Source organism: Eufriesea mexicana, unplaced genomic scaffold (genome assembly GCF_001483705.2).
Source record: "Eufriesea mexicana isolate 0111107269 unplaced genomic scaffold, ASM148370v2 scaffold474474812, whole genome shotgun sequence".
Taxonomy (NCBI): Eukaryota; Metazoa; Arthropoda; class Insecta; order Hymenoptera; family Apidae; genus Eufriesea; species Eufriesea mexicana.
The window spans coordinates 1,004,096-1,025,424 of NW_016907966.1; the positions used below are offsets into that span (position 1 = coordinate 1,004,096).

The 21,329-nt window shown below is 34.7% G+C and overlaps 3 protein-coding genes across 5 annotated transcripts in view; 1 reads left to right on the plus strand and 2 right to left on the minus strand.

Annotated features, from left to right (window-relative positions):
* LOC108548886 (beta-amyloid-like protein) overlaps nucleotides 1-9,475 on the minus strand; it is a 54,981-nt gene extending 45,506 nt beyond the window's left edge. The window contains exons 1-2 of the mRNA XM_017902021.1: nucleotides 9,409-9,475; nucleotides 9,185-9,327 (exon numbers count right to left, since the gene is read on the minus strand). Coding sequence (XP_017757510.1) covers nucleotides 9,185-9,241 — 57 coding nt within the window. The 5' untranslated portion in view covers nucleotides 9,242-9,327; nucleotides 9,409-9,475. The remainder of the gene's footprint in view (nucleotides 1-9,184; nucleotides 9,328-9,408) is intronic.
* Nucleotides 9,476-11,546: 2,071 nt separating this feature from the next.
* On the minus strand, nucleotides 11,547-19,633 carry LOC108548989 (persulfide dioxygenase ETHE1, mitochondrial). 2 transcript variants are annotated; one of them, XM_017902182.1, is made up of 7 exons: nucleotides 19,433-19,633; nucleotides 17,810-17,954; nucleotides 14,808-14,993; nucleotides 13,866-13,914; nucleotides 13,724-13,789; nucleotides 12,919-13,007; nucleotides 12,248-12,369 (listed from the first exon to the last, which is right to left on the minus strand). In XM_017902182.1, the coding sequence occupies exons 1-7, from the start codon at nucleotides 19,565-19,567 to the stop codon at nucleotides 12,329-12,331; spliced, it is 711 nt and encodes a 236-aa protein (XP_017757671.1). In that variant the 5' UTR covers nucleotides 19,568-19,633; the 3' UTR covers nucleotides 12,248-12,328. The 2 variants fall into 2 exon arrangements, with proteins under 2 accessions (XP_017757661.1, XP_017757671.1); XM_017902172.1 differs by lacking the exons at nucleotides 13,724-13,789; nucleotides 13,866-13,914 and adding an exon at nucleotides 11,547-12,023 and having other exon boundaries at nucleotides 12,159-12,369.
* Nucleotides 19,634-19,979: 346 nt separating this feature from the next.
* On the plus strand, nucleotides 19,980-20,934 carry LOC108549149 (40S ribosomal protein S19). 2 transcript variants are annotated; one of them, XM_017902410.1, is made up of 3 exons: nucleotides 19,980-20,046; nucleotides 20,274-20,344; nucleotides 20,505-20,934. In XM_017902410.1, the coding sequence occupies exons 2-3, from the start codon at nucleotides 20,274-20,276 to the stop codon at nucleotides 20,896-20,898; spliced, it is 465 nt and encodes a 154-aa protein (XP_017757899.1). In that variant the 5' UTR covers nucleotides 19,980-20,046; the 3' UTR covers nucleotides 20,899-20,934. The 2 variants fall into 2 exon arrangements, with proteins under 2 accessions (XP_017757899.1, XP_017757908.1); XM_017902419.1 differs by having other exon boundaries at nucleotides 20,028-20,098.
* Nucleotides 20,935-21,329: the final 395 nt, after the last annotated feature.

The following is a 21,329-nucleotide window of genomic DNA, read 5'->3' on the forward strand; positions in this document are numbered from 1 at the left end:
ACCTAATCCAAAGTGTACAACGTATATCTGCATTCATATGCACTAATTACTATAATCCTGCATGCAATTATACACCAATATCCACGCATCCATAAATTTGCTTTTTCTAATTCTATAAAATTCTATCTCATACACTGCACATACATACACGCATACCTACATTAAAATTAAAAAAAAAAAAGAAAACATTTGAAAAAATAAAAAATTTAATATTTTTTAACTCTTCGCACTCGACGATTTTTTAGCTAGAGAAGAGTAGAAATTCAAAGATTCTCTACTAAAAAACTGAGATACTTTTCTGAGCAATAAATAAAGAATTGTATAATAATAGAATTGTAAATTTATTTGACTTCGATACTTCGCACACTGTTACATTACATTAAATTTGATATATTAATTAATATCGATCTGCCAAATTTCATGAAACGGTGACTCAAGCTCACCTCTCGAGCGCAAATGGGGTTGAAAAACAAAACAAGGTAACCAAATAAAAAAATAAAATAAAGGGAGAGGAGAAAGGGAGAAAGAAATAATTAGTAAACCAATTATAATAATACCCTGCAATCAACTCGAATTTGGATTAAAACTTAATAACCTACACAAGGAGAGAACAGTGCAATATTCCTCTAGAGATGGGAACAGTAACCCCGTATAAAACAACGGCAGATAGCGCAGAAGATTGCTAGGATAATGCTCGCAATTATTCGCCCACGATCATACCGACGAAACGAGAGTGCAACTGCAAACGCGTTGCACCGAGATGCAACGTAAGAATGCAACGACAGAAAACTGCATTTTGCGCGATATTTCGCTCGCAATTACCCGGGCAATTTGAAAAATTGACGAACAAAAATTGACACGAGCAACGAAACATCGTCCAGAAAGTCACTTTTCCATGGTTCATTAGCCGATGCAGAAGATTAATTTTTTAATTATCTTAACGACGTCAAATCTTTTAATCTTTCGTAGATTTTTAATTTAGCTGTTGCGTACAGATTTTCGTGACTCTTTGAGAAGAAAGTGGGAACGTATTACGATCAAAAAATCACTCGGAAAATCTTTTTATGAATTACTATAGGGGATTTAGAAAATTCGTACCGTCTCTGAAACGCCATTTTCATTGCGTTTTTAATTAAACTCGTTTCATAATTTAAATATTTTAATCATTTTCGCAACTTCGCGTAATAATAAGCGCCTTTTAATTAAATAAATTTAATAATAAATTCTTTCATCTGAGCAACATACACCGTGTTCTAGCTTTAAATTACATTTTGCGAACAAATTTTCGAAACTTTTCAATCTTTCTGATATTTATGTCAATTACACTCTCCATGGAAGAATACAATTTAAAATAAAATTTCAGCAGAGTAAGAAACTATATTTGTGATTTTCATACTTCTGGTAATAACTGTATCTGGTTGTTTGATATAAATATTTTAAAACGTGAATTTCTCGAAAGATATAATCAAAAAGATTTGTCAATTTGTTAGAATTTATTTCAATTTTGCAGCAAGTGCACTCACTTTGCTTTCGTCGAGTATACTCGTCATTTAAAAAATAATCGAGCTCGCAGGTGCAGGCTTTCAAAATTAAATAAAACACGTAAAAGGTTAAGGAATATATTACGAAATATCGTGGATATTTCAACGATAATATTCATAAATTCGTCCAGAAAATTCTCTTCCTCCAATTTAATAAATTATACGAAATATTACTAAAAATATAATTGTATTTTAAATTTTGAAGATTTTAACGTTGAAACCTTCAGAAAAATTGCACCAATGTGAAAAGACGTTTTGAAAAATTGGATTTTGCAGTATTCAGGATATCTCCATTAACCCTTTGCGCTGGAAAGGCGAAATTAAAGGGCTTTAAAATTTGTCAATTTGTCGAAATTGGACTTTGCGCTGCCCTTTAGTCGCCATTTGATAAAATTTTAATATGTCAAATTTCAGATAATATAACGGTGTGCGAGGTATCGAAATTAAATAATTCTACGTGTTAACCACTTGCGCTACCAATAAACTCACAGACACGTGTGTCAGAACGGTGCAGCAGTGTTTCTGTGACAATTGCCTGACAACGTGTATACCACGTCGTTGGCGATTCTGCGATAAAATCATTACGACGTGCGTGGCACGTCTTTCTAGCGCAAGTGGTTAATTATCATACGATTTCTTATTCACTGCTCAGAAAAATATCGTCAGCTTTGTGACAGAAAATCTTTAAACTCCCATTTTTCTTTAGTCAAAAAATCGTGGAGTGCAAAGGTTTAAAATTTATTCGACTTTCTGAAAGGAAAAGCCACCTAGAAGCCTGTCGAGCAGCTCTGCGACAAAAGAGACGGAAAATTTGATAAAAGTGATGTAACGAAGTCACTCGAAAGATGGTAAGAAGTTGTAAAAAGAGACTTAAATTTCATACTAACAGAGGATACAAAATGAAAGTTGTGAAGCACAGTTGTACTCTGAAACTTTCTGAACGACCTAACGGTTGGATAGCTCTCTGAGCTAAAAAGAAATAATAATATGCAACAAATAATAAATTTTTACCATAGGAACAATGATCTCTTATAGACGATGAAAATTGAGTCTAAAAGTATGAATATGATATTCGATTAGGATAATCTAGAAATTATTACAATTATTATTATTACAATTATTACAATTAATATAAAATGGACTAGTTAGCACCTAATTTGGGCTTATATAATCAATAAAATTTAAACAAAATTAATATAATTAATATATAAAGTGGACTAGTTAGCAATTGATTTCAGCTTATTATTATTATTAACCCTTTGCACTGGAGAGGTGATTCTCAGTCATCATTTAATCAGATTCTAAAGATCGATGTTAATTAATATATCAAATTTAAAATTATCTATCGATGTGTGGAATGTCGAAGAAAAATAATCTATGTCTTAATTTGCATATGATTTCTTATCTTATTTTATTGTAAATACCGAAGAGTTTGTTGTTAGGAACAGAATATTTTATATTTGTCGATCCAGATGATCGTAGAAATATTTCTTGCTCGCTTAATGAACCCTTTGCACTCGACAGACCAAACCTAACCTAACTCTCAGTCGTCATTTAATCAGATTCTAAAAATCTGATTAATCCATCTGCGTGGAATATCGAAGTAAAATAATTCTACGTCTTAATTTCTATACGATTTCTTATTTACCATTTCAAAATTATCGTCTTTATCGACTTTATGGCAGAAAGTCTTCGAATTGTTATTTTCCTGTAACGAAAAAGTCGTCGAGTGCAAAGGGTTAATCGTGTGATAGACACCTGATAGTTTTATATGAAATGCAACGATGAATTTGAATAATTAAATCAGAATTTTGTGCTCGTGCAAGGTACAGGAGATAAATGCAAGAGAGAAATTTGTAGATCCTATGCTACTAGCAAAAATTTTAGAATAAAAGTGAAAATATAAATTTCAAATTTTTGTGTGGATATTACTAATATAATAACTTGGTTTGAATTATGATAAAAAGATTTGCACCAAATTAAACAGAGGATTTGTAATTTCATTTACAGCATGCATACGATCCAGTAATAGGATATTATGGTATAACGGAAAATTTAAGATGATAATACAATGAAGGAGAAATAGACGAAAAAGACATTCAATTTTATTATTAATTCTTTGTACTGTGATTTAATTATGAAAAAGTATGCATTGAAGGAGTATTTAATTTTGATTAATCACTGTATAGTTATTCTATTACAGATAAAGTTAAATCAAAATTTTAGAATTTTCTTCGAATTTGAGAAATTCTGCGAAATCTAGAATTTCTTCGAATTATAGAATTTCCTTGAATTTTAGAATTTCTTCGAATTTTACAATTTTTTCGAATTTTAGAATTTCCTCAAATTTTAGAATTTTTTCAAATTTTAGAATTTCTTTGAATTCTAAAATTTCTTCGAATTATAGAATTTCTTTGAATTCTAGAAATTCTTCAAATTCTAAAATTTCTCCGTATCTTGGAATTTCTTCGAATTTTAGAATTTCCTCAAATTTTAGAATTCCTTTCAATTTCAGAATTTCTTTCAGTTTTAGAAATTCTTCGAGGATTAGGAATTCTTCGAATTTTAGGATTTTTTTAAATTTTGAGCACGTTAAAGTGAGAAATATAATTAAGGTCGCGTGATTAGCGTAGCTTACAATCGTGAGACTTGATATGAAAGACTCGTCATTTCAGTGCAAAGAATTAATAATAAATTCTATTTTTATTGCATTCTAAAGTTTCCAATAATTTAATAATTTAATTCTCAAACACATGGATCAATGTTTCAATCTCTTTTCCTCTATAATTGTTTGGCTATTCTTATCTGATCTGGAACCATATCAGCCAACGATCATCGCAAGCTAGTCACGTAAGGGATATACATAGAGTCAACCACGATATAACAAACACAGTGTTAACTACTCTACCAAAGCGCCATCTATATCAGCTAAAATCTTTTTAGACTTACCTTTCACAACAAAACTGAAACAAAATACGAATATTCCTGATATTTAAATAATTACAAGTGATAGAGTAACCTAACCTAACCCAGAAGTTAGGTTCCAGAGCAGGGTCTAGAAACTTGCTACTCAAGCTCTATCCCTTTTACATTCTTGACGACACAGTCTCCATCTTGTCTCAATATTCCGCTCCTCCGCTTACGACAATTTGCAACACTGTTGTCATATCTCACTCGGTCCCCATGGGCCTCGTTAGCCGCCTCTGTTTATAGCAAAGACACACTGGACCGATAACGAAAATTCGTGTACCCTATCTTCTAATTGCGTCCCATTACCGTGACCAATCAGATCTGCATTCTTCCCAACAGCCTCCTGACTCTATACTACCCCAAATTCTTACCTCTTAGCTTTTTGACATGTGAGACTAACATAAGCAATAGCAGGCTAAGTAACGTCGTCAAGGATTTCTTACTGCGTTTATGCTAACTCCTCACACTTGACTGTCTTTTCTCTCGAAACTATACAAAACCAAATTACGAATAAAACAAAATTTGTCAAAGATTCCCCATAAGATCTTAAGATCCTTGAAATTTAACTAAAAAAAATAGATATTTTTTTTTTACTTTTATTCGAAGTATACGCTTGCGAGAATGTCTGTGCGAAAGGATTTGTTTGAATTCGTAAAATTGGCGAAGTTATAGGGGTTTGAAGTATGACGAACAGGCATTGTGCAATGGGTAACGAAAACTTCAAACGCGTTTTTCTCGAAATCTTATTTTTTGAACTGGCTGACGGGATATCTCGCGTTTTAGTTGATCGATTGACTCGAAATTTGGAGGAGACCTTCACAGGGTGTGTCTTCATCGACTGAACCACGGATTTCAAAATCTGACGTTTTCTTCTATTTTTTTTTTTACCACGCTAGGGACAGAAGCAGGAGGAATATCAATATTTGAACTTCAAAATGCCGCCATTTTTTTAATTTTCGAAATTTCGCTGTTTTGGTGGTTCACGCTATAGCTGTATTTATACTGATTAAGATGCTTTTTATTTTCTTCGTTTCGCATGAACAGATGCTCCAGAATCACCTCAGCCTCTGGGTACCAAAACGTATCATGATTTCCTTATATATAATAAAGTATAGTAAAATATACATACAACTGGTCCCAAGGCCATACCGTTGTATTAAAAACAACTCAGTACTGTGCTCTAACTCCACGTCAATTTTTATCCCCATAAACGAACCAGTTTCGCGTGTCACGTCTCTGTGACAGTCTTAGAGCCCTATTCCCAGCCCAGATTTATCAGCAGAGGTGATCAGGCGCGAAAATACCTGTGAGCAATCATGATCGAAGGCACTCCGGAAAACTCGTAGCTCTGACTGGGATTAACCCCACGGAAACCGCGTATCGATTCCTCGGCGAGGAATTCGAGCGTTCCGCTCGATGTTCCCATCGCGTGGATGTTAATACAAATACCGAAATTTAGGTCGTCGAGCTAGCTGTTAATTTACAAGCACCGGTGCAACCACTTCACGTCGCCGTCTGTTATCCGAATGACCCTTACGAGCTCTCCGGCGATTTATTAACACCGTATTGTTAAAGCTCTTGAAGCGTTCGCGGGTAGAACAGAAACCGACACGTTACGCCAAGGGCCGCTCGTGGCGCGCTGGCAACGGGGGTTCCCCGTTGTTCGAGCGGCTGGGAATACGCTGGGAAACTAATAACCACGTGAATCGACTCCTCGACGAGGAATTATCGCCGGTCATTAATCTGGACTTCGAACCTTTCGTGAAAAATCTGCCTCTCCGTCCGGCACGTTTTTCAAAACCGAGCGTAATCTCGTTTATCTCGAATTAAAGATACACACTGCGATCGAAGCAATCGAGGCGATGGCTCTCTCGATTGTTCGCCGATGAATGCACAGGTGCAACGAGTATAACTGCGCGAATGAATCGAGGAGCAATTAAGAGCCTTCGAAACTGTGAGAGATTAAAAAATCGATCTTCCGTTGCTCTAGGGACCTTTGGGGATATTTTAGATCCAGCTCGGCAAAAAAAGGGAAATACGAATTTTTGGTACTCGTGTTTTGTTTTGGACCTAGTGGGGCGCGGAGGAAATTAAAAAGGATTTTTTGCTAGTCGAATTGGCGTTCACTTTTTACCGTGCATTGAAGTAGTTTTGTATAGGCGAGTATGGAAAAATAAAATGCTGGAAGAATTTTATATAAAACAATTATCAGCCATTGAATCGGTATATTTTTCGCGAATTTCCGTTGCACGATGGCAGAAGCTTTTTAGCAGTAATATTTCCAATGTTTCGGAGAGCTCGCGCGATCGTGAAAAATGGAACTGTGAATAGTGCTTTTTATTATCCTGGTTCCTTTCTAAGCGCTCCAGTTTTTCCTGCCCGACCGTGTGCCCGCCGCGAGTGATTGTCGGAAAGATTACTAGGGAGCTAGGGACTTGAGTAATTTTTCGCAAGATTGCATATTCCCGCGAACAGCGGTTCGATGGTGGATTTTAACGCGCTCAAATAAACTCATGTCAATTTTATTCGATATTACGCGATATTAACGCATGAAATGTTCTCGATAAAACATCCGTGAAATAAAGTGTCATTTTCATGAATTTACGATCCGCAAAATTTATCAAACCGGTAACCAGAATCAATTCGAGATAAATTTATACATTTTCCTTTTTTTCTTTTTTCATGTGTTTTTTACGAATTTAGTTCTGCTCTACGAGATTTTCATTCGGAGTCACTCGATTAATCGCCGCTAAATTATCGTGGGATATCTGATGCCGAATCTGGCGCGAGTAAATCATTTGCATTCGCTCCCACTGTAGTAATAACTGCGTCCGTAAGCGCTGACTTCGTTAGCGGATTAATATACGGCTTGTTTAAAAAAAAAAATGCGAGACAAAAAGATAGGAGGAAAAATAAAAAAACAAAAAAAAATAAAGAAAAAGGAAGGGAAAAAAGTAAGCGAAAAACGAAAGAAGATAGCGGTGTGAAAGGTGACCCTAAAAGAATCTGCGTCGAAAATGAAAAATGCATTGAAACTCTTTCGTCCTCATTTACTCCGTGCTCCATTGCCAGAGCATTTTCTCGTACGCCAGCATGGGGACAAGGAGCCGTATTTAAGCGGCAGAATATCTCCTCTTTTTATTCCGTGAAAACCGGGCTTTACGGTAAAAATGGGACCGCGGGAAATGAGGAAACATCGAAAAGCTGGGAAAACCTTTAACTGTGCGTTTCAATCATGCGACACCGCATGGCTTTAGCTAAATCTAGGTGAAGATCGTAATTGCGTTTTAGCACGAAATATACAGCGAACCGATCCGGTGACATTTTATTTTGCGCGACAATTTCACTCGGAAATTAACAGACCTAAAACATACTATTAATAAATCAAATTTAATCCTAATCGTTAATTACACACGGTACAGTCGCTCGTGATTGGTCCGTGTGAATAAAAGAAGAATCTGAAAAATACAGTCGACTACGCGATCTACCTTATTCCGTATTCTGTGCCCAAACGGTGCATCTTCCCGGAACGAACTTTTCCATCTATTAGACGCGATTCTATTTCGTGGTAATGGCGAGGAACGAGCACGTAAATTGAACTGTCACACGGAATTAACGTTAACGAGAAAATCGTTCGCAAATCCGTTTTGCGACTTACGTATTTGCAATCTCTGCTTTGTCTGTGCCTCCGCAGTTTTGCCTATGTTCGTTCGTGCGTGATAATTTGCGCACACACAAGGTTACTCCCCCGAGATAGGTGCGCTTTGAAACGTTTTAAAAGCGAGCGCTTTTCTAAGGACCGTGCTTCTCTTTTTACCCGACGAAAAAGAACACGCCGAAACTTGTACGGTGGCGCTGAAACGCCGTTAACACCTCGCGAACAAGAATCCCGAATTAACATTCTTCCCGAATATCACTCGGAACAAGTTCGGAGAAAAATCTCGTGACAACGGATTTACAATAATTCCGTTCCGTTCCGTCACACCGTCCCGACGAGTACCGTGAAATGCGACGTTGTCGTGAACGGGCGGAACGATGAATAACCGTGTTTCAAAATTCTTGGAAAATTTTATTCGTTAGAAAAATCTAATTTTCAATCAAGAATCCGGGATCGAGTGGATAAAAAAGAGCAATCAGTATGGTTGCATTAGGATACGTGACATTAACGATTAAAATAGCCAGCAAAGTAGCGAGGACAGGATATTGTGCGATATATAACGTCAGATTCGATTAATGCCGCTCGGTCGCATGGAAAGAGCGTTGGAGTCCGGTAGGCGGTTGATCGTGTAGTCCTCGATGAAGGCAAACATTCTCGCCGAGAATGTACGTAGCGGACGATCGTTACAGGCACATAGTATAATGCACTCTAAATGAACGCATCAAGCATCGCGGTGCATCGATCGAGCTCCGTGAACCATTTGACAGGTAGCACGGCTTAATTGGCAAGCATTTAAGGGAAATTTCACGGGACGAGTACACCGTGGCCACTACATCGATCGTGATGCGCGTTGCGCGTGACATTTGCCGCTTGTTCGACAAGAGGGTAAAAAAATAAAAATTGTCACCAAGATTGGTCGCGAAGAAATTGTCCGCGGCGATCGATTGCCACTGGCCGCACGACTACCGTGTCCTTTCTGTTTTTCTATTCTAGCTCAGATCGTATCGGTACTCACCTGGACCCGGCAGACCATCAAGACGCCCAGCAGTGCGGGCACCAGCATCCCCTTCATCTTTCTTCCTTGGCTGACCTTTGTAAAACTCCTGCACGATGTTCGTTTGGATTCCTCTCGTAACGATTCCTGCTCGCCTCGATCTTCTACGAAGAAACGACGATGCACTGACTAACAAACGCCAGAAACGTTGCAGAACAATTTGCTGTATGCAAGGCACCACTCACCCGCCGTATACGAGAGCACAGCGTACTACTGTGACACTGCTGCTGGGTGGGTCGCTTTACGAGAAATCAAGATGGAGGTGAAGCGCGGCGCCGGTGCCGCTGAAACGATTCGACCAATCAAAAGCTGTCACTAGATGACCGCGCCGGAGGGTGCGTTCACATGCGCGCAGTGGTCAGTCGATAATGTGGCGGGAATATCGTGATTTTAAACGCTACACATCGTCATGTACGTAATTGATAACTTTCGACAGATTTTCCGGCGGAAATGTTGCTTTCAGCGAAACACCCGACGTCTGTTCTATTGAAACTGCGAGTATTAATCAGTGAAATAGCTTTTACACAAAGCGACAAGTTAAAATATAGGGATTTTCTCATTTATATTTAAAAATACTATTTTCAGGTTAAATGTAAAATTGAAAATCCGAATCACGTGTAATTATAATTGGAATTTTGGTATTTAGATCCTAAGACGTATTTTAGAGATTGAACGTTCAAAGTATATCTCTTTAAGCTGTTTTCACGACTATTTTAGCGACCAAATACAAATTCGAAAATAAATTTAGCAGACAAAAATATAAAAGAAGAGTGCAGCTAAACGAATACGTAGGTATATTCACATTTAATCCTCTTTAAACTTCATTTCGCCATTGTTTGCACGTTATATCATTCGTTCGTTCTTTTTTCACAGAAAATATCGTTGAAAACCTTGAACATCGGTAACACACGTGAAAGGGGAATTGAAACAACAGATTGAGTACTGCAAAAGTATTGACATTATAATTACGACCATGTATCGTTGAAATTCAGTAAGATTAAATTGGTAATATTAATATAAGCGACATAATAATTATGCTTTAACATATGTAATAAATATTGACCGAGTCGTGTACGATTATCATTCCAAATCAGTACGCGATTAACAACGCATAATTGCATAAATATTCAGTTAAACGCTGAATTTAATCCATCTATATTTCAGGGCGTTCACGTATTTAATACGGCCAACCGAAATGTCCAGCCTACGGTATAGAAAGCCTAGCTAATGCCAATCGATGACAAAGTTTGGCGCGTCATCCGTCGCAGTCGACTGACACCTCGTTTTGATTTTCAACGAAAAAATAGAACGGGTACGAGCATCGTTTAGTAAGAAGCGAGACATTGTCGAGCATTTTCAATTCCTAACCTACAAGGACGATACGTAGATGCAACTACGATATTTCCATCATTACACACCAGCAATCCGCTATTAATACGCACAGAATAATTCCACGCTATGACATCATTTATATTCGCCTCTAATACCTTCCTACGTTCGTAACGCGAATCAAGGCGAGGCTGGGAGGATGGACGAAGACAGGATCGAACGGTACAGGACGAAATATCGTGAGCAGCATATATCGAAGGCCCTTTAAGTCGAACAAATTGCCAAGACTGTATCACTGCATCCGCTTATGCCGGGTCTTGTCATTTTTACGGTTTACAGAATCTTGCATACCGCCTTATCAAGCGTCTCTTGACATTTCGTTTTGTTAACAACCGCGTGTCCCTCTGACTTTTCTATTTTTCGTCTAAGCCACCCGGGCCCAGGGAAATTACACATTCCGCGTGGCTTCATCTGTTTTTCTTCTACCCTTTCCTCTCTCGTTGTCTCTCTCTCTCTCTCTCTCTCTCTCTCTCTCTCTCTCTCTCTCTCTCTCTCTCTTGCTCTCTTCCCTTATTCTCTCCCTTTCTCCTTTTTTCAGAAGAGCATGAAAACGCACGAGCAGATAGCCTTGGCCCATACCTTTGCCCGTGTGTCGGCCACCGTACCCACTGGTTACCCTGGAAACGGTATCGATTTCAACCCTCAGCTATGCAGTAGAAACCAGCGGCACACCATGGGGGTCTCTTCGTCCCGAGTTTCGACAAGACAGCCCGTTTAAACTACCCGATTACAGCAGCTTCCATCTCTATTACCGCCTTACATTTCGTTTCGCATGCTTCGCAAAATCAACCTGCCTATAACCTTAAATCCCGGGGACACTGTAAAATTGCCGATGAAATTTTCCAACGAGGCTATCTCGAATCGCCAGCCTGATTTCTGCTTTGTACACCGCTAATTCCTCCGGCGTGTTTACTTATGCTAATGTAAAATCTTCTTTGTGCTGGACACGGAAGATAACATGTTTATGGAAGAACATTGTATCCGGAGGAATAAGCACGCAGAGTAGTACAGGTCAAATAATTCAGCGTCTAGTACGGAATATTCCGGGCAGAAATTTAATTAGTTCTTTTAATCTAGCATACGCTATTCGAAAGCCGAGCCAAATATTTGACGAAAATAAAATGGTCGTAATGCGGCATTTTCATTTCAATGGCAACGCGAATTCGAAAATCGAGCGTTATTTAAATTAATTCGTTTCTTTCCGGATTATTTCTATTCTAGATTATCTACGGTATAATTAAAATACTTGCATCGCGCGTTATTATAGAACATAAAACGACAAAATCGAATTAACAACTGGCCGATCGATGAACGTATGTAAAAATATCGCTCGAGTGTTCATCTCTTCATGGTTTCTGTTCCTCGTGAACTTCGTATAATCCGCAAACTTTATTAGCCGGCACAGCTTTATCTAGAAGGGTAAACAAATTTTATCGTCATAAAAGTTCAGAGACATAGTGAGAAAAATGTCAAGCTTAAATTCTCGTGATAACGCTTCGAGAACTCGGACTAATGATTTAAACATCACGTGAACAAATTGGTATACCGATCATTTTCGGGTAGGGCAGATTAAGGTTGTTCATTATGTCGACAAATTCGCTTAGAGATTTAGTTAATCTCGGATTAAAGGCCTTCTCCTCCGCCACTGTGGTTACTGTTCTGCCACAGTAATCGTGGGCTGGGTATAGCTTGAAACACGCTGGCAAGGTAAAAATTTTAGAGTGCACGGACTTGTACAGCACCTCTGCGGAGCCGCCCTGTAACGAATAGAAATTGCAAAAATTAGTATCAACCGTGAAAATCAGTCAAAAATACGAGATCCGTCGGAACAATCCAAAATCGCGTGTTTGAGGTTAGATATAAGGACATAGCGAGATGAAAGATCGGGGAACGATGATTATCGCAACGCGTATGACGGAACAGACTTTTATAGGAAATATTTGACTCGAATGAATTGTTAAGTATCAATGTATCCATGCCGCTTTAAAAGCTGTTAGCGTCTAAATAAGTGATGCGCACTAGTACGCAGAAGTTCCAAGTGTGCAATATCGAACCTACACAATTTTACGTCAGCGCTTCCAGTATGAAGCCGCCAGATTTTAAGACTGAACGCGCCCCGTGTTATCCCTTGCGGTTAACAAATTAACTGCCGCGTAAAACGCGATATTTAGAACCTTTTTGACGCTCTTCGTGATTGCGTCAAACGTCGTGGCTATAAATAAACGTCCGATAATTATATATAACGCGAAAGGACAATTTTACGTGATTCAGGGGCTGCCCCTTTCAGCGTATCATTTACTACGAACCTGGAAATCCGTTCGTCCGCATCCGCGGATTAAAAGAGTGTCGCCTGTGAATGCGGCACCCTGTTCGTCGCAGACATAAGTAACGCAACCTATTAAAATATGAATTTATCGATTAACAGCGTGGCAACGTGGTGGTGTACTGCAAAACAAATTCGTTTGATAAATTCGCTAGGAACTTGGGATTTTAACCCCTTGCAGTACGATTTTATTGAGAAATATGTTTAAATGTAGCTATTTTAATTAATCGTAATAGCCACTATGTACTTTTAAAAGTTTAGAAATTATTGCAATTTTGGACATAGTAAAACGTTTCACGTGTGAGATATAATAATTATGAGAGTGTAATCGTAAAGAACTAGTAACGTGTTAGACTCCTCGTTGTAGTGCAAGGGGTTAAGAGTAAGATAGTAAAAATTGGATGGATGTGTTGAAGATATGAGAAAAGATAGTGACAGAAATGACACGAAGGATAGGGTAAAAAATGGGATGATTATTTGCAAAGATAAATGATAATGATGGATTTAAAAAGACAATTTATTGGCCATGTGAAACTTTAAAAATTACTCTTTAATTGCGTTTTAAATGAAATGTAGTTGAACTTGAAATGTACTTGAAATAAGAATGGAAAATGTGGAATTTGGAATGAAATATTTCACATGTTTAGTTATGTTTTATAAAGAGGAAATTCTGTTGCGAAACGTGAATATATAAAGCTGCAATCGACAGATTTTTATTTAGAAAAGTGATCGAATTAATAGTAATTTACTATAAGTTTAATCTAGAAGAAAGGTAAATAAAATTCTACCTTTGATCTGTTTTTATGAAAAGAATCATCTCACTGGGGATTATGCTATCTTGACCGCCACACCCTCTATAATTGCGCAAGACATAATAATTTAACATGACATGCAAGAATATGCGATACCTTGGTTTACTGCATAAATCACCTTTTCATACTTATTTCAGAGTCTGCTATTTCTACATCGATACACCTGGCTAAAAATAACGTAAAAATATACAGTATCCTTTGCAAATATCTTTACACAAATGTATACAATTTAATAAAGCAAGTGATTTACAGGATATCTATCTACAAATAAATGAAATGAATTGCAAATTGAGAGATTTAATTTATAACGAAATTTGATTGATTTTTGATCTTTCATCTAAATTTGTCCAGTTGCTTATTTTTGATGGAGTGTAATTCAACTAAATGAAGAAAACTGCAACTGGAGACTCATAATAATTATTATAGCTATGCATGATAAAATATCACAGTATAATAAAATGAATTTTAAAAAAATAACATACAATGACAAAATTAGCATCTACAAATGTCAAACGTTACAGTACAATAATTTCCTGTTTAAGAAGTTCCTTAGTCCCTTTAGCTCATAAACGAGATAAGAATAGTTCTTCTAGAACACCAAGGACACTACCATAATTGAATCGCTATGTCGCTATATTAAAATTGACAAAATGACAAATTTAATTTCGACATATTAATACATAAAATCTCTAAATAAATGACAAAAATTTGCGATACTGTTTTTAATCACTAGCTTGGTACTAGCTATCACTAGCTTGGTCCTAGCTATCACTAGCTTGGTCCTAGCTATCACTAGCTTTAATTTTCAAATGCTATTTTTAATCACTAGCTTTAATTTGCAATACTCTTTTTAGTCACTAGCTTAGTACTAGAAATCACTAGCTTTAGTCACCAGCTTGGTACCAACTATCCTAGTTATACTGAGTATTCTAGTAACATTCACATATCGGTTGCAGAAAGTAATTAAGGTTCACATACGTCCACATACGTATATGCATACGAACAATGGTGTATATTTTCAATCACGGGTACTTTTAATGGCACGAAAAAGATGTCTGACCTTCAGTATGTCCGGGAGTAGGCAGCACCCGTAAATTGTGCCTGCCGAAGCATATTTGGTCATCCGGATTCAAGAGTATATCAGCCTTAGCGCCGCTGCTACGTGATATCATTGACTGGCAACCAGGTAACAAGCACTTCAGCCTTCCTGTTCCGGTGATATGATCAGCGTGCATATGCGTATTTACTGCAAAAGGCGTTTACCAGAACGGTTATCGGTCATCGCGTGCACGAACGCCTTTCATCCGTCCTCCTCGAAATTCATTTTAATATTAAAACTTCGCAAGTACGGAGCTGGCTACCTCTCGTGCGGAGCTCCCAGACGTTTTTCATTAATTTTAGTAAGAGCTAATGATAAACATAAACGGCGGAGAGCTCCATTTTAATTATCAAGTTTCTCGATTAACTTTGAAAATGAGAAGAAGACAGAATCGAGGGAAATGATAACGAAGAACCTGCAGCACGACGAGAGTTCAATTTCAATTCACTTTGAATTGCATTTCGATTTCGTATAAATACAGTCTACAGGGTGGTTCACGAAACGTGGAATAATTTGTCGATATAATACTGTATGAACATTTCTTTTTCTCATGTTACAGTACGAATTAGAGTGCATATTTTTTTTATTTTGGAGTATATATTTGGAGAGACTATATAGTATATAGTTTTTTTCATATGTGCAGGAATTTTACAGATTTATTCATTTTTTATTTAATTTACTCGTTTCTTGATTATTTATTTTAATATTTAATGTTTAATATTTAATAACAATAACAAATCTGCAAGTGGATATCGTACAGAATAAATTTTACACTGTTAATTATTACAAGTAAGCAATAAAAATTAGCACAATTTAAATTATATAATTATAAATGAGAAAATTTCTACAACCAAATTCGAATACAGATCACAAAAATTCATGAAAAATTTGGATTACTGTGATTTACGTATCATTCAATAAATTTCTTTTACTATTTTTGCTAAAAACATCGATATTACTTTAAAATCAAACTGACAATATTTGATTTAAAATAGCAAAACTGATATTAAAATCTGCAGAACACCTGCATTTATGAAAAGGCAGTAATATTTTATTTTTTCTAAATTATTACTATTTTTACTAAAAATACCAATATTGCTTTTAGGCAAAGCTATTAATAAATTTGAGATATATAATAAATAAATTTGAAAAAGATGTTAAGATCTCCAGAAAGCTTGGATTATATAATTTTTTCCTCCACACCTCGTGAATTTCGTATAGAAATTTTTGTCGTGCAATACCTGTGTTGGTAGTTACTCGAAGTGTGCAAGTCGCGTGGACCACCCTGTATGTATGTACATACGACTGTTCTTTGACTTTTTCAATAAGCCGATGGTCATATAATTAAATTTTTTCTAGAGGCTCCCTTTTAATTTGAACGGAAGACTTCGAGTGGCAATTTGAACAATTAAGCGCACGGTTTCCTTAATAATACTTGCACTTCATTAAATTATTGAATTACCAGCTGCTGTGTTCGCGCTCAATAGACTCCAGTTAAGAAGTTTCAACCAACGAGAACGTTTTTGACCTATTGTACAGCAGATATATCAACGCGGGAGATTGAATCGTTGAAGTCTTCATTTCAACGTGCACGATCTTCAACTGTCGCGCATTTCTCCGGTGGAATGTAATCAGATTGGAACAATCGATGGTTAATTTGGTTGCTCCTTTGTTGTACTCGAAACAAATCAGCCGAATAATGCACTTAAAGCCTTCGCGTACAAACGAGATTCGATGTGCCTCGCTTTTCCATAAGAGAAATTGAAATTCGTGGTTGTTAAGGACAATTAGGGACGATATTAATCTTATTGAAAGAGATCATAGTTATATCTATAAAATAATAATGTATTATATATTTTATAATATCGTATGATTGTGTTATTGCAGTATCGTGTCACTTTAATATTATTGTAGTATTGTATGTACTATGGTAGTAAATAATAATACTATTATAATATTGTAGTATTACATAATTATGATACTATAATATTATATAACTATAATATTGTAATATTAAGTAATTATAAGTTTGTAGCATTATATAATTATGATACTGCAATATTAAGTAATTATACTATTGCAATATTGCAATGTTATATGATTACAATATTGTTGTATTATATAATAATGATACTGCAATAACTATACTATTGTAACATTGTATAAATACAACATTGTAATGCTACATAATTATAATACTGTAGCATTACATAATTACAATATAGTATAAATGCAATACTGTAATATTATGTAATTATAATACCATAATATTGTACAAGTATAATATTATTATATCATATAATCATAATACTGTAATATAATATAATATCTTATATTGCATTCACTATCTCCATAAAACAATAATACATTGCACGTTGTATAAACCTTTAAACTTGATGAAAAATCAATTAACGAGCTTTCATCTTCGGCTGATTAAATTTCATTATGATTCTCGAATATTGATATATACGTATTCGCAAACAACGGATGTAAATTTGCACGTCGATACAATTCAAAAGAGCGTATCACAGTATACTGGCAGTACGTCGAATTCAATTAGTTTGGAAATACCATGTATCTCGTTCTCCCATATATCATATGCATTGAAATTAAAAATGTACGATCTGCCTGTTAACGTGGTCCTGTTTAGCAGTCTTTTGGACCATTTCGACCATTATTATCCACTAGAATAGGAAAGGATTTTTAATATGCATTTCACCGAAAGAACGGTTTATGACAGAGAGAGTGGAATTATATTCTAACTGAAAGTATGTATATTCACCCTCGAATAATTTTCAAAGTCGTTTTTCGAGAATGAAATTTTTCATGCGGAAAAACATGTTCCATGGTTCCGTTTTATTTTCTGCGAGAAAAAAGGTCATCCCATTTCCGGTCCCGCCACGATTTCGAGCAACAGCGAATGGAGGATGATTTCAGCGAACGTGATTATACTCTCAACTTACTAGCATACTTTAACGTTAATCCCAATTCCTGAATAATGGTTTTATCTCGTTCCGCCCATTCAATCACCGGATCAATTAAGATCGCAGTCTTATCGTTGATGTCGGCCAGCAGATAAGTGTACGTGCTGGACACGGGGTCGAACATCTGAGAATTTCAATTAAAATTAAAAAGAGATCTTAAAAATTCGTTTCAACGGATTTCTGAACATTGACATGAAAAACAGTGAAATTTGCGAAAAATTCTAATTTATAATAACTTCATGGACGACTGAAATTATTAAAATAAATATATATATATATATATATTGCATTCATAATTACTTATCATTACTTAATTTATAATATTTATAATATATACAGACGTTATGAATTAAATGCGTGATTCATAGTTCGTATAATATTTATAGCTAGTAATTAGAATTATTTTTATTTAATTGATATTAATGAATATAGTGAAAATTGAATGAATTATGGGTAGAAATATACTTCATGACATACTACGCTAATCAAGTGGCCCAAAATGTTAGTTTTCCGATTCGCACAATGAAATATTAATGCAGTATTAATTGTTGGAGTGGCCGACAAGTTCTAGAACAACTTTAAATTCTGTAAACCCTAATGTACTTGACAAATTGCTATGCAGTTGCAGTTTAATTAAATACTCTCTACCGTTCCCTTCATTCAAGTGCTGTAACTTCCTAACTCCTTTGAGGGTATCTATTATCATTTTTTATCTACTTAACAATCGTTTTTAATTTTTAAAAACATCGGAACATTTTCATTATATGCTGAAACTAACCTCAAAATTTGTTTAAATCTTTAACTTGACTTTTATTACTAATTCTATAAAGAATTAATTAATTTCTTTATTACTGTATATTTATAAAAAGCTTCTGTGATGATATTGAAAAATATTAGTTTGTATAATCGCTCTTAGTATTTTATTTTTCTCTATTTTCTAATGAAAAAAGAAAAATTAATATTTTGAAGAAACTAGAATAATTATTCGAGAATTTTTATATAACTTTTCGTTCAATTATATTTAATAGTTTATATTTAATGAAAGTGAAAATTAATATTAATTTAAAACAAAATTAATTAATAGTTTCAAAAACTTTATATTATAAAATTTTTAAATAAATTATTTAGATATTCCTTAAATGTTTTTGTAGTTTGATAGGTTATGTTACGAGTAAAAGATAATTTTATAAATTTTGTATATAGTTTGCAAGTAATAATTAAAATGCTATATGTTTTCAAATACTTGAAATTATTAGTTATCAATTCTTATAAATGGGAACGAGTGCAAAGTTATTAGCAAACTAATGTTAATAATATTCTTGTTAGAAAATATTACGGTAGGTATCTTCGTGTAATTTATAAAACATTAAAGTAAAAATGTGTATTAATATATTTACATTACATAATTTACAGAAATCAGAAATTCACGTAATAAAAGATTGATATTCAAAATATACGAAATGCTTAAAATGTAAATTGATTGTTTGAAATTATTAGTACGTAATAAATCGCTAGATGTCGCTACAACCGCAGCAGTGAAATAGGCGGAGAAATATATATGTATATAGCTACGAAATGCAACATGCGCAATTATTGACTTACTTGACGAAACAGAAAATCTTTCGAAAAGGGAATTGGCTCCGTTAATGCTGCAGATTTATTGTTGAAATTCATGATAATTAAATTATGTTTACAAAATGTAACTTTTATAAATCTCTGACACAAATTTTTAAACATTTCAAGAACATATACTTTTTATATTATTGGAACAATGTATTCTCACTGACACAACCGGCAGCACTGGGGTTTGACAAAATCAAAATGACGTAACTGTAATAGTTTGAATCATTTATCTGATTGCGTTATCTTTATCGGATATGAAGTTAATTTGTTGATATATAAGATTATAAAGCTCGTATGGTAGAAATATAATGCAGCATTTACATGTAAAAATATATTTAATCATAATTTTTCATGTATTGAAAATAGCAAAATAAAGTTTTATAAACCTCGAGTCAAAATCTAAATTACATTCTTTGATTATAAATACGTATTTATTAACGAAATAAAAAATACAAGAAAATTTTAGGATATTAATATACACTTCTATAAACTAAAATTTCTTGGTCGTTTCCTGTTAGTAACGTCCATTTTGCCGTTAGCTTGCTTTTAGCACCATCTTTACTGCTCTCTTTCCGGTTAGCTTTCGAACGAAGGTGTGTACTTTTAGTAGTTTTCTGTAATTTGGCATGCTATAGTAGAAAAAAGGTAGTATAACTTGTAATGCAAAATATTTAATGTAACTTATGCGGCTATTTTATATATACGTAAATGTGTGACAGATTAAATTTAGGGTTACAATATTTGTTGTTCTAATACACGTGTAAAATAAATGTATAACATTTATAATGTTAATTATTATTATATTTGACATTTATTTTAGATGCCTTCTGTAACGCTTAAAGATGTTGATCAACACAAATTTGTGAAGGCTTTTGCTGCCTTCTTAAAAAAGTGAGTAATTATTTTATTTATATGCATGTAACTAACCTCAAAAAGGGTATTATTGTTTAAAAATATTACGGTTATAGGTTATCTATATTTCAAATTGTAAAACATACGTATTTATAATTTCATTATGTATTGTAACTACTTATTTTATTGAAAATTTTAGGACTGGTAAAATGCGAGTTCCAGAATGGGTAGATATTGTAAAATCTGCACGTTTCAAGGAACTTGCTCCATACGACCCAGATTGGTACTACATAAGATGTGCTGCTTTGGTTCGACATATTTATATTCGTAGTCCAATTGGTGTAGGAGCTGTGACAAAAATCTTTGGAGGACGTAAACGTAACGGAACCCATCCCAGTCACTTCTGCCGATCTGCAGGTGGTGTTGCTCGTAAAGCTCTTCAAAGCTTGGAGCAACTTAAACTCATTGAAAAAGCTCCACTTGGAGGACGTAAACTTACCAGCCAAGGTCGTAGAGATTTAGATCGTATTGCTGCACAAGTCAAAGCAAAAAGCAAAAAACAACTTAAACTGCAAGAGACTCTTGTCCTTTAATTTCTCTGTTTCTGTAATAAAAGTGAAAAATCCATACATTGATAGCTCTGTTTATATCCAGACCTTATTTATTCTATTTTAAATTAAATTTGGAAATTTGATTGAATATAATTCAATAGCATAACACATAGCAGAATAATGTATGTAACAAATGATATATAAATATTATTAACAGATAGGTTTGAACAGAAATTTATAACTACAATAGTATTTGATATTTACTTGATATTTGATTAACTAACATTTAAATATTTCTTATTGGATTTGTAATTTATCTCTGTGACCTATAACAAAAAATTTCTGTTTATAAGATAGAGATAATTATAGTAATGGAAACTTCTTGTGATAGATACTTTGATTTACAGATTATAAGTGTTTTAATTCCTTTTATAATGTAAAAAGCTTAATATATTTTAACTTTTCTACAAATT

Bases quoted from the DNA above. Each gene is read 5' to 3' on its own strand.
- LOC108548989 (XM_017902172.1), bottom strand. From the start codon at position 19,567: ATGTTTAAAAATTTGTGTCAGAGATTTATAAAAGTTACATTTTGTAAA. The intron at 17,955-19,432 runs GTAAGTCAATAA...TGAAATTCTCAG, and splicing joins AAGATTTTCTGTTTCGTCAA to ATGTTCGACCCCGTGTCCAG. The intron at 12,370-12,918 runs GTTCGTAGTAAA...TATTCGTTACAG, and splicing joins GCGGACGAACGGATTTCCAG to GGCGGCTCCGCAGAGGTGCT.
- LOC108549149 (XM_017902410.1), top strand. From the start codon at position 20,274: ATGCCTTCTGTAACGCTTAAAGATGTTGATCAACACAAATTTGTGAAG. The intron at 20,345-20,504 runs GTGAGTAATTAT...TGAAAATTTTAG, and splicing joins TTTGCTGCCTTCTTAAAAAA to GACTGGTAAAATGCGAGTTC.